This window comes from Gadus macrocephalus, chromosome 13 (assembly GCF_031168955.1).
Source record: "Gadus macrocephalus chromosome 13, ASM3116895v1".
NCBI classification, from domain to species: Eukaryota; Metazoa; Chordata; class Actinopteri; order Gadiformes; family Gadidae; genus Gadus; species Gadus macrocephalus.
In genome coordinates, this window is record NC_082394.1 from 20,903,533 (window position 1) to 20,917,379 (window position 13,847).

Below are 13,847 nucleotides of genomic sequence, written 5' to 3' on the forward strand. Positions count from 1 at the left end.
AAACAACAACATAAAACACTTTCTAACAAAAAACATTCTAACATGTTTACACCAAAACACCATAACATGTGTACACCAAAGAAACAACCTAAAACACTTTCTAACAATATGAAACACTTTCTAACAAAACACATTCTAACATTTTTACACCGAAACAACAACATAAAACATAAAGAGGTCCTGATAATGAAGCTGCTTTATATGTAACATGTTTAGACAATCAACCGCTGAAAATAAAGTACACCTGGCAAAAACAAAAGCTGAAAAATAGGTTCTGAATATAAACAAGCAAGGATTCAGAAAAGCTACTTTTGAGGTGGTTCTGAGCGATGCTGAGCAAGGCTCTTCGTGGTGTTTAAATTACAGTAGAGCACCGAGCCAAGAGGTGAGAAACTGTGGCTAACACTATGCAAGCCAGAGTTTAGGTTAGCTCAGCACTTCTTGGAGGATGGAGGATTTAATGTGTCAGATTAGACGCTCACTAGCTTTAATAAAGGAAGAAAGAGTTCAGAGAAAGAGTTCATAGACTCAAATTTGTCTGCAAAATAACGAATGCTTAAAATGTCAATTTAGTTTACGCTGGAAAAAAAAATCAAAGCAGGGAGCGGCCCCTAGATCACCTCTGGGGCAGAGAAGCCTGGGACTCAATTTAGGATGCAGCTCCTCCTAATGGCACGTAATCGCAGGCTATTATGCAATGCTATCTGGGGGGGGAATGCTTCCTTCACACATTAGGATATGAGATACATTCTATTAATGACAGCAGCTATGTGATAAGCAGGGCTGTTCGCTTCACATTGGCCCTACATGTGGCCTATGTGGATGAACAGAGAACCTGGAAGCCTCCAGTATGATGGCTTTGGGTTTTAGATGCTCCAATGGATCCCCAATAACATTGTTTTTTTGAATGATCGTACATAACAAGCTCTGTAGGAGGCGGAGAAGTAAAAGCTGTGTCAGGTTTTGAGCTACACACTTTTTCCATCTAGTTTCGACTGGGTTTTTTGATTGTCTGTGCTGTTTAAGTAGAAAACAATTAGTAGTAAGCTGCATATCATGTATTTCGTTGGAACAGCCAGTTCTAGCCTTTTCGTGAAACTTAACCATTATCTCCACCAATTTAAATGTAACCAGGAGAGTCTCCAGGTCTCCATGGTAAGAACAAAGATGACTTACTGTAACAGTAAGGGCAGTCAGCTTATGCTGCACTTTCCTATATTGTGACGCTGCAGCCGATCGCTACATGGCTTTCTTCTAATTTACCTCTTGAAACACGGAAAGAAGAAAATAAATCAGATCCAAGAGATACAAGATACAAGATCTTTTATTGTCATATACACAATGGAAACATATTTTTCACTGGGCAAGGAAATTCTTAGTTTGCCTTCTCACAAAATATACTTAAAATAAAGTAGATAAATAAACTAAACTACTAAAAAATTCTGTACAAAGAGCAGAATTTTGTTAAACAAAAACAGTTAAATAGATGTTTCAGAAGGCGGAATGTTTCTTAAGTGCATTTGAGAGCTGGAGTCATTCCACCAGTGCTGTGTGTTAAGACAATGCAGCACTTACAGCCTTCACAGGAGGGCAGTGTAGGAGTTGTATGTGTCATCTGAACAGCATTGTCTAGTTAGCTTGTCAGAAGTGGCCCATATCTGAGTCTTCTTTGGTCTCCACAGTGTGAAAGCATCTTTCCTCTGCGCTCCCAGGACTTCCTCACATGCCGGAACTACTTGCATCATCGCTCTGGCATTAGTGGGTAGATAAGTGGTGTAAGGCCCCCTTTAGACCGCTCGGAACGTAGACTAAGTGAATGCAGTTTTAATTAATTTCAGGCAGCTTTGAAGATATACTTGGGAATTCAAAGGTTTCCCCTACTTGCTATCTTCTGTAATCAGTTCTTACTTTCTTTAATTTAAATCAAATACTTTTTTGAAAATGCTATACATTTCTTGCTATAAGAGTTTCTGAGGTGCTTGGCTGTTCATTAGGAAATGGCTACCAAGGTACGGCTTGAATTATTTTGATTATTATCAGCGATTAAAATACACGGTAACTGGGCTTTTTTCCTGTGGGAGTCATTTGGGATGTAAGAACATTTAAACAGAACACGCATTTGACTTACTTTAGTCACCAGACATAAGCTAAAGTATTCTTTTCATCCAATCACTATACATTCTGACCGGAGCACATTGAGTAGCATGCTAAAAACATATTTAACGACAGACATAAAGATGCAAAATTGTTCCTGTCTCAACTTTTGAATTATTGCTGTTGTATTCTAATATATAATTTATGTAAAATAATATATTATTTAACATAATTCTCATTAGGGCTGATCAGGACTAAGAAGACTGTGCTGTCAGATCGAGTTCGTAGGGCCAGGCTCATTTGGACCGACTGGTCTGGTTACTCAGGATCAGGGTTCACATTCAATCACCACCAAACCCACGTTGAGGAAGAGACCGTAGAACCGTTAGACGGAATATGAGGTTAGGATACATGTGAACCATCACGGCGCAATGCAGTTTAGAGAACCGAACGAGTACCGACTGAGTACAGAATACCGACAATAGTCGACAGAGGACGGTGGACGGAGTACTGACAGAGTATTGACGGAGCACCGACGGAGATAACATGGAGTACTGACGGAGTACGGAAGGAGTACCAACAAATTATGCATTGCAACTTGGCAGAAGTCTTAACAGTCCATAGTCGGAAGAAAAAGCTATTGCATGACAATTAAACCATCTTCATTATCTTATGAATGCTACAGGGGTGACCATTTAATACAATCTAGACCTCTGTTTTAATTACAATTCCAGTCCAGAGAACATGCTATTTACCTCAGCTTTATACTACAATACCCATTAATTCTAATATATTGTAATGATATCCTACTGTGAAATCTAGACACACTAATTTGTTCACATTACCATCAATTACTTGCGATGACTCGTTTGTGCACACTTTAGCATGCATGCTAAAGCAATCTCTCATTTGAATAGGGCCTTGCTCTTTGAAACGAAGCTATGGTTTTAACATCTCAGTGCTGTTATCCATTATTGCTCAAGCCCCACATCTGATAGATTTCATGCCAAGAGATGAATGATTGCCCTTTAGGAACCTCTCATGCTTAGTAATCTTGTTTTAAGATGCAGGGGTGCCTCTTACAGCAAGATTAGCACAGAACTCCTTTAGCGATCACACGTTCTTCTCCAGTGTTAGACTTGTGCTACGTTCTGCACAAAAAAAGACAGAAAACATGGCATCTTAGAAGTGGAGCGGATATATATAATAAATGGAAGTCTGATTTGCCACTATCCTCTATGACATTGGACATGCATGCGTTTGAAGATCTATCAGAAGTGACTCAGCAGTGAGGTTGAACAATCAGCGCAGTGCAATAAATAACCGAGCAGAGAAAAACTGTAGGTTGGATAGAAATCTGAAGTGAGCTATTACCATTAGACTCAAGGAATCAATCAAGTGTGATTGCCATACATCCACCCTCGTAACATGTTAACAGAGCATTTGAAGCAACAACAAATAATTATTTAAATATTATTGCCCCCCTTGGTACAAAATGTAAAAAATAAATAATTATATATCTTTGCCATCATTTGGCATAAACATCTCAAACGTCTCTATAGTGGATGATTAAAGCGTTACAGTCTGTCAGGCAGTGCTCATCACAACGGATTCTCTTCCTAATTTTGCAGACTCTAGAGCAGCTGCTCCTATTTATCCAACACATGTCCCCTTGTTCTTCCGCTCTGTGTCCTTCTCACGCGCTCCCAAACCTAGCGGGCATCTGAAGCGGTTGGACATCTAACGCTGCCTCACATCAAGGTTGCTCCACAATCCCAGAGATTTGCGGCTATAATTATGGATTTCTTATTCAATTGACTTAAGTTTAACATATAAATGTGAACAGACCAGTATTTATTTCAATATTTTTAAATCAATTATTATAATATATTATTAAAAATAAAGCATGGATATTTGAATAGATTTGAGACAATAATTGGATAAAACATGGATATTCATGATGACGGTATATATATATATAGATATATATAATAAACCAGACTTGATATTCTTTACCGTTTTATTTCTTGTTTTTGTTTTGACGTAAGGTCAACAATACATCAGAAATTCAAATTGGAGCTGAATGAATTCACTAGATCAAAGCAGTTTATACTTAAGCAGAAGACAGAAGCACATCTTCCAATGGCTGAGGAACAGACTCATCAAGCTGAACTTATATATCCAAACAGAAACAAATGCATATGTCAAAAGAATGGACAACGCAGAGATGGGCTCATTGCCTATCTCAATTCTTGGTGTGAAATGTGTTTGGGTCTACGTTAGTGGAGCTGGTTGCTCAGATCCGAAGCCTCTGCAGCCATCTCCTCTTCTGTCCTCCACTTTGAAGGCATGTCCTCTTCCTCCCGATCGTGCTTCTGCAACTGAAGGAACACATACCACCACCAACCATCAGGCGTGGGCCGTCTCATAGCGATACCAACATTAAGAGATGTACTTATCCAGAACCTTTTAGTCCAATACATCCTGTGTGCTCCAGCGGTCTTACTATTTGCTCTTAAAGATGGACTTAAAGGGCCCTATCTTGCATCCAGCGCAATTTACTTTCTACACTGACGCATGTGTCGTTGCTAGTTTGCAACTGGCACAGAGCGTTCTTTTCCCTCCTATGCCACGCGTTGGTGAATTAGGGAATGATCTTGCGTCCCAAGGGGCGGTTCGGCGAAAGGAGGAGGCGTGTACTGGTGCAAACGTTCCCTGGTGCTATTTTGCAGTTTCAGAAAACAAATCCGCCACAAACCAGGAAATACCTGGTTTAAAGTCAGTGGCGCGTTGTTCAGATTCTATTTTAAGGGCACATGCATGATGTTGCTTGTGCACCTCACGCACACACTTAGCTTCTCCCATCTACCTAGCCACACATTCTTGGTAAATTATTTGGGAAAGAACAGCTGATACAGCGGTAATAAGTTGTACTTTTATATCATTGCATCTGCAAACACCGTACAGCAAACAAATATTTTCTTGACACAGACATCGTGTACAAGCCCCTAACTTTTAGGATTGATGAGTATTTGATTGTGAGAAAACATTGTTTTACCCCGAGTGAGTGTTCAAAAGAATGAATGAATGCGGGCGCGCGTGTGTGCCTCCATCTGTTTAAACACACGCAAACTAAACACATAACCCATAATATAGTCCATGGCAATGTATATTAACGGGGGGATACATGCATATTAGGAACACAAGTCGATAACGATAATGCATACAATGCTGGTAAGAAACAATGTTTGTTAAAGTATTGCGTACATCATTAATTAGCACAACTGACTTTAAACCAGGTATTTCCTGGTTTGTGACTGCTCCCGACGAGCTGGCTGTCGCCCTGCGTGGTTGACCTCACTTGGTGTGTGAATTAATGGCTGAAAGTCACTTTTTATTAAAGCATCAGCAAAATCCCCTAAATGTAAATGTGATTATGAGAGGTATATCAGTCTTCATTCTTAATTTTGACAGCTACACATATACAATAACTCACGGCTGTTTTTCGTGGTTTCAATCCTGGTGAACATTTCGGTATGCAGCCATCGCTGAGGCTGACACCCAGAAGCGGATCTTCCATTAGGCAAACCTAGGCAAGTGCCTAGGGCCCCAACCAAATCTGTCTTTATTAGGGGCCCCCAAATCTGACCCCCCCAGCCATTACTTATGTAAAGTAAAAAAAACAAACACATTTCTAGTAGACAAAAATATCAAAACATAACGCCGAACTAATGCCTAAATAATAATTTTACAGCACACATGCCCCCCTCCATTGTGCATTGGACTAGTCCAGAATATGATTACGTAGTAACGCGCGCAGCGCGAAATAACGTACTTCAAACCAAAGCAGAGGGATGCGACTCGGTGAAAATGAAGCGGCGGAATTATGATAGTGGTTGTGCTAAACGAAAACAAAAAGCTGAGAAGAAAAGAATTGCAGATACACTGCCGAAATTGACTTCATTTTTTACACCTGCTGCTGCCACAGCAGCCGCTGCTGAACTTGCGACAGGCTCTGCTGTTGGGGTTCTATACTGCTGCTCAGTGCTCACCACTTTTCTCTGATATGAAGACTTTTGAGAAGACGACAACAGTAGGACTTTGTGTTTACAAATGCTTTCTGTCTCACACACACACACACACACACACACACACACACACACACACACACACACACACACACACACACACACACACACACACACACACACAGAGCTTTGCCACTCACTCAGTCACTCACACACACACACACACACACACACACACACACACACACACACACACACACACACACACACACACTGTTTTACTCACATGAAATGGTGAAGGCAACAGGGAAAATGGCCATTTGAAGATGGAGAACTTAACCACTTGCACACCTAAACACCCCCCCCCCCCCCCTCTCTCTCTCTCTCTCTCTCTCTCTGTCTCTGTCTCTGTCTCTCTCTGTCTCTCTCTCTCTCTGTCTCTCTCTCTCTCTCTCTCTGTCTCTCTCTCTCTCCTGTCACTCACTCACTCACTCACTCACTCACTCACTCACTCACTCACTCACTCACTCACTCACTCACTCACTCACTCACTCACTCACTCACTCACACTGAACCACTGCTTTGCCTGTCTCTCACTCACACACACAGCCACTGTTATTCCTGTCCACACACAAAATCTTTTCATTGGTCCTGTTTAAATGTAAATGGTGGTTTTCATAGACTCATATCCATTTTGTATTTTAGTTCTGTTAAGTGCAAGATCATTTTGTATCTCTGGCAGAGAATGGAAATTCTAATCTCTCTCTCTCTCTCTCTCTCTCTCTCTCTCTCTCTCTCTCTCTCTCTCTCTCTCTCTCTCTCTCGTTTGAGTAATAAACATGTAATTTTGGCAAAGGCTGGAGAAATCTGAAACTGATTTTACTGTGGAGAGTTGAGTGGCAGTGCCCTATGGGTTTATTGCGATTCTAAGAGTATTGGGATGGTTATTTGTTTTGTGTACGTGTTTCAAAAATGAGGGCCCCATGTCTATATTTTGCCTAGGGCCCCAAAATGGCAAGATCCGCCCCTGCTGACACCTTTATGCTTTATGCTAAAAAAGGGATATCCAACAAGCGGCTGCCGACTTTTACAGTCTGACTATCCCATCCGGACCCCCCCTGCCACAACAGACCACATGGTCCGGTCTGACTGTCCTATCTGGACCCCCCTTCCACAATAGACCACATGTTCCGGGACGACCAAGGCTACCGGGCAGTTTACTATGGACCGAGCCGTTCTGCGGAGATCATGGCCCAAGCCCACGAAGCTCACTGCTCTCTGGATTTACAAGGCTGCTGGCCGGCAGAACGGTGTGAATCATCTCCCTAAATGACTTACCTACCAATGGAACAGGGGAGAGGGGTTTATATGCAGCGCTGCTGAGACAGATCCCTGAGTGGTTGTCATTTTGGAATGAACCTTATGGTTGATGCTAAAGCGATTTGAAGTCCAACTCTCCTCTTAAACCCCTTTGTAGCTGCTGAAGTAATGGGTTTGTGTGACGCAGGAGCGGCTATGGATATATCCTGTCTAGAAGAGTGCAAAAGTGCAAAGCGAAATATTACACAAAACCGTAAAAAAGGACCTGTTGTACAAACAACAAATTATGTTTTATAACAATGTTGAGGTGATTCAGGTTGTATTTCTCCTTTAATAATATATTGAAATAACAAACCATAATGATAGTGATTATAATCATTTGTATCTACATTTTGAGATCTGTTACACACAAAGGTAACAACCGTGGATCTCTTTGAAGAGATGAGGCTTTGGAAAGAAATTCTACATAATTTTCCTCTTACCATACAGAACATCTTGTTCCACCTTCAACAGTTCCACGACCAATCAGAAGAGACCTAAACAAACCCCTTGACGGCGGTAATACTAATACACACTCAACATGCTTTGCCTTAATGTAATCACATTCTGCTAAAACGCTGTTTACACTCCGTTATGTCATCTAATTTGACTCAACAGAAGCACAAACGATAACTAATCCCTTGGGCTTCAGCTCCTACATAAACCTGCCCGGTGGATCTGGAACCGACAACCCTGATGCCTCTGCCTCCTTGTTGTGGAATAAGTGAATGTGACACTCGTGACAGGAGTCACAGCTCCTGCAACAGGAAAGGGGACAGCGTGACTCGCTCGTGTCACACACACAGAATAAACAGAGTGCAGGATGTCTGAGTGAATGAGTGAAGGTGGCATCATGTTAATTGCCTCCAAGAGGTCTGACGTGTCATGGTGCAACGCGAGTGATAGCATAGAAACCGAAGATATGCAGCCAGCCACTGTGAAGTTCATGTTGTCCTAGAGAGCTTCACTCCCAACTGCACAAAGGGTCAGCGTTTAACTGGTCACACATCGCTGAGGAAATACTGACTGTATTTGTTCGGTAAATGTCAAGCTACAAGCTACTGTTTGTGAACCGGAAGTTGAAGCACATGGGGCACAGGTCTCACATTAATAACTGATTGTAAATGGTAAGAAACATTCACGCATTGGCCTTTATGTTGCATAACTCATCCTGGTTTAGGCATACAATGCAGGAAAAGCAATATCCGAATTATGATGACTACTATTAAGATTTTATGAGGTACACATAACTTGGATGTCAACTGCATTTCCTCAATCTTAAGTATCTCAAAATTATCCTTTACTTTTTATTAATCCACATCAATCCAAAATAAATGCTGTGATATGCAATGACTAAGGGGATATAATATATTTGGGAAGTTAGTCCAACATAATGAAGGTCCATCTCACTGGAGGTGGTGCATAAGGGACAACAGATAATGATTTGTTTGTTTATTGATTCGTTAATTTGACTCAGCCCGCACCAACGATGCCGAGCTGAACAGGGACTGGACGCCCGGCTCACTAGCGTGCTTCTCTGTGGAGACCAATCAAATGACTTAGTGCAAACTAACTGTAGTATGCACTTCAATAACTTCAACAAGTTAATCATTGTTAAACTTTGTTGACATTGTTTGTTTTTGTTATCAATAAGAACACCAAATCCCCCATGGGTTATGATTGTGAAGCTACTCATCATCATCATAGGTTCCCTGTGGGGCTCAGGCCTATCTCTGCATGCTTTGGCTTTTTCTTCACAACAGATCCTTCTGGATCGTTTTATCCAGACCAAATGTATATTGTGCCAGATCTCTGTACAGGAGTTGAAGCTCTATCGCCATACGTTTCAAATTTACTCAAGAAGTCAAAGGTGGAGTGACCAGGGCATTTCCCCCTCAGGATTCTACCTGCTCCCCTCTCAGTCTCTCTGTCCACGAGTAGGGCAGTGGTCTGCAAACACAGACTACAAACTCCCCCTGCTACACTTCCTTTTGTGACTTATTGTCACAAAAGGATTATTGACATATTGCTGTGCACATTTTGAACCATAATACTGCCATAAACACAGCCCCTATATTTGCTCAGAGTCTCCTAATCCTTGAGTGTGTGCAGTGGGCATGTGAACACAGAATGGAAAACTAGAAAACTACCTAGCCAGGGCTGTTCGTATGCCCTTACTTGAGTTGGGAAAACCAAGACCCAACTGCCCAAGTTCAGAATGAGTTGACCCCAAATTAATGGCTGATTTGCTTCTCTATAGACAACGTCAGCAACTACCTTGGGATTAAAGCAAGCCGCACACACATGTCTGGCCAGCTCCACACATTTCTGTAATGTTCCATCATGTGTGAGGAGGACGATACCATTTGGAGTAGGATGCATGAGAGGACCTGAGGGAGGAGGGGACCCTAACAGAGGCTAACACATTTTTTTCATTAAAGATTTGATTGATATTTACTTTAATTTTTTTAACATAGGTGTGCGCATGATCACCCAGCAGAACGTGAAATAACTGTTGACTGTTGATAAGGAGTGCTCCACCACATTAATTGATTACCAACCTAGCAACCACTACACTGTGTGTGAGGACTTTAAAAAAACATCAATAAGGAAACTAAACAGTTTATTCCATGAGCCGGTACAGAAGAACCAAAAGGGGCCGATTTCCATGGGGTTTCCGTCCTCTCCATTGAGAAAGCAGTTTGTGTGTTTCTGTCCCAAGCCAGTCACAGAACATGCCTTTGTTCATACCGTTTACCTCACCGGAACTAGAAGATAAAGCTCTTGCTCTCGTAATCTTCTGTGGTCTTTTCAGTGTTTATTTGCTATAACACTAATGTTTGAGCTAGAAGTACAAAATTGCTCACTTACAGATCTCATTTATTTATATCCTTACATTACTTGCAATGCCACGTCACCATCTCTGTTTTGTCCTTGATAAATTTATATCTTTTATCAGATTTAATTCTTTGAAATTATGAGGCTGTTTTCAATCAGCCAACGTAATAGCAATGTCCTGTTCCACGGTAGTTTCACCTGAAGTGGCCTCATTTTGAAACAACTTCAATTCAATCATCCAATTTGAAAAGCTTTCGAAAATTCAGAAAAGGGTCAACTTTGTATGTTCGTATCCCAGATCCCAATATATCCCGGTATGTTTGTATTGCTGGTCCCAGTGAGGCTCCCATTGGGCCAGCAGTACGTGCTTATATTCCCTGATGTACTGGACACCACACCGAACGGATGAACTACGTCAGGGACCAAGATAGAGATTTATGAGACACTGTGTCACTTCTGAACTGATTAAAACGTACATGTTTATGACTATGAACTATTTCACCTGGTCATTGCTTGTTGTTTTTGTTGTGGACAAAGAACCTTTAGGGTGTCTACAGGAGCAGAGTATTCCCACTAAAGGTTCTTGTACCTAGGCAGCTATCGGACCTACACCTCAAAGAGGTGAGAGGGTGAGACACCAGATTGGGAGGCCCATGCATCCTATTAACCCTGCAGCAGAAACGCCGTCCCTCTATCATTAGTGGAGAGTAGAAAGTGAGAACTGGGTATGCGGATGATTAAAGCCTGTATGCTATGACTTTGGGTGACTTTGAGTCCTTCCTATGCATTTCAAATGTTTTTTTAACTGTTTGTGTAGGGATTGAAATTCAGGTATAGTGTGTGTGTGTGTGTGTGTGTGTGTGTGTGTGTGTGTGTGTGTGTGTGTGTGTGTGTGTGTGTGTGTGTTTACTGTATGCTTCCTTTAGGATACTCCATCTCACTCTGAATCCATTGGTAGCGGTGAGGACAAAATCTTTTAATCTTCCATAACAATTACCTTTGGCAATCACGCCTGAGGCAGACATCCTTCCATGAATCTAATTACCAGGAACCCGATAAAGTGTCTTTGGGTTTGTATTGTAAAACACTTGATAACACGTGATCCGCACGTTGGACTGGAAGGAATAAATTTGAGAATAAAAAAACACCTTGTGTTTTGCATTTGTATTAAATCCAGGCATATTTTCAGCCGGTATTCAAAATGTCCTGGAAATACTATCTGATCTTAACACATTGTTAGGAAGGACCCTGTCACTCTGCATTCCAGAGGGGAAAGATGTGAGACAATCTCACAAACTCAACTAAATCACTCTTCAAAAAAAAGAACAGTTTCCAAACCAGACCTACATACCAGCTCCAAACCGGCTACATATTAGCTACATGTCTACATACCAGCTCCAAACCAGCTACATGCCTACATACCATCTACATACCAGCTACATGCCTACATACCAGCTACATACCAGCAATATGCCAGCTACATACCAGCTACATACCAGCTACACAAACCATTTTTATCGACACAGAACTCATGGTTATTTTGTTGCTATATCATGTAGCAACAAACCGGCACACATTGAGCTTAATGCTATCCCTGGAGGGGGGGGATCCTTCTCAAGCTGTTTTAAATGTTTCAAACGTTGACCTTCTGAGCTCCGGGAACAGGGGCGTTGGCTACAGCAATTGCAACTGATAGGTCTGCACGGCTATGGGATCCAAGGGAAACAAGTAGAAGCTAATGACCTTTATGGTTTAGCGTGACATTTGTTTTCAGATCACATTACTAATACGACAACTTACAGAAACAATTGGGAGGGATATGTTTAAATCAAAACGAAAGTAATGGTCCTTACATGTCTTGTTTCATACCATAGCCTTGAAATAGCCCTGGTCAGGATTGCAAATGGTCTGCTGATATGGTATCACACTTCAGAGCCTGCCTGAGAACATTAAGACTCCCAAAGGCACCCTATAATTCCACCATCTAAATTCGTCTCAGAGATGTGTAGAGATGCCTGTCTCTGCTTATATCAACTTCATTGGCCTGTAGAAATGCATGATTCTGGGTCCTAGAAGCCTGGCTATCCAGAGCAGTGTGGCCATAATCGTGGGGAGATTAAGAAAACATGACCGCATGGCACCAACTTTATTGTGGCTCCACTGGCTCTCTCCTTTAGGTGTGGCCTATAAACTGGTCCTACTCACACACACCAATGCATTCATGGGCATGCTCCTCCATATCTCAAGCATCTTATGAACCGACAAAGCTCAGCCTGTGACATCCATTCCACCACCAAGGTTGTTCCTCCCTTCCACACTGGCGGAGCCCCTCCGTCGTCACCTTCCATGCAGAGAATACGTCTTAACCTAACTTATTTCATATAAACACCATGGTCATAGCAAAATATGCATTTACATCCTCAGTGGGGTCTGCTTCCCTCACGTGTGTCTCCAACATCAAACAAGGGACGTATTCTGCATGAATGATATTTCAGCAGCTAGCATGTCACAACATCTCGAGTGTCCGTCTACCCCAAAGCTGTCTTGCTTGCACACTTTTTTATGATGTGGGAGGGAAAGGAAAGTCAGAATCACATTGTGCTAATTTAAAACATGTAATGAAATTTAAAAGCTTCCTTATTCTGTACAACTACAGATACTGTATACCGGGTACTTTTCAGTTGCATTCTCACTGTTCAACAGTTTTTCCTTGTATTGTTGCAATTAACCACTCATAAATTGTAAAACGCATTATTAATGAATTTGTACCAAATTATTTTAACAAATGCATATATTTCAATAATGCGTAATTCTTTACCATCATCATTTTCTGAATGGAAAGTTCAAACATACTGGGAAGCCACTTGAAATAACCGTTATAAAAAAAAATATATATATATATTAGAGCTGTCAAGCGATTAAAATATTTAATCGTGATTAATCGCATTAATGTCATAGTTAACTCACATTAATCGCGATTAATCGCAAATTCGTTTTCTATGCTAAATATCCCTTGATTTCTGTGTCCCATTAATTCTTCTCGTTTTAATTCTCTTATCAACATGGTGAAGTGCATCGGCTTGCCTTGTGCAAATGATTTTTTATTGATAACAACATTGGCATATACTGATCAAAACAGGAAGATACAAAAAAAGAGCCTATAGTGCAATCAAAATCTAAGCAGTCCTTTAGACTGCTTTGAACAAATGTCATTTGAACATAGCAGTCAGGCTACTGCTTCTTTGTTTTGAGCCAAAGAAAAAAAAATATTATTATTTTTTTTTAATAAAAGATTTGCGTTAATCGCGCGATAAAAAAATTGACGGCGTTAAAATTGGTTTGCGTTAACGCCGTTAATAACGCGTTTAACTGACAGCTCTAATATATATATATGTATATATGTAGAAGCAGGGTACAGCCCACTTTCAGCACACACTGCAACCTCTTTAAGACCTCAAGGAAATAAATTGTACTTGATTAACCCACGGCAACCCCATTTTCTCTTATAGGGGACTGCAGCTCGGACAT

General features: G+C 41.1%; 1 protein-coding gene across 3 annotated transcripts in view; it reads right to left on the reverse strand.

Moving 5' to 3' along the window:
• The window catches only part of fhit (fragile histidine triad diadenosine triphosphatase), a 297,946-nt gene that overhangs the window by 63,929 nt on the left and 220,170 nt on the right, over nucleotides 1-13,847 (reverse strand). For 2 of the 3 annotated variants that reach the window (XM_060070302.1, XM_060070300.1), the window contains one exon: nucleotides 1,307-4,475. In XM_060070302.1, the coding sequence (XP_059926285.1) occupies nucleotides 4,374-4,475 (102 nt within the window). In that variant the 3' untranslated portion in view covers nucleotides 1,307-4,373. Of the gene's footprint in view, nucleotides 1-1,306; nucleotides 4,476-13,847 lie in introns of those variants that run through there. The other variant, XR_009528788.1, reaches the window with a different exon arrangement.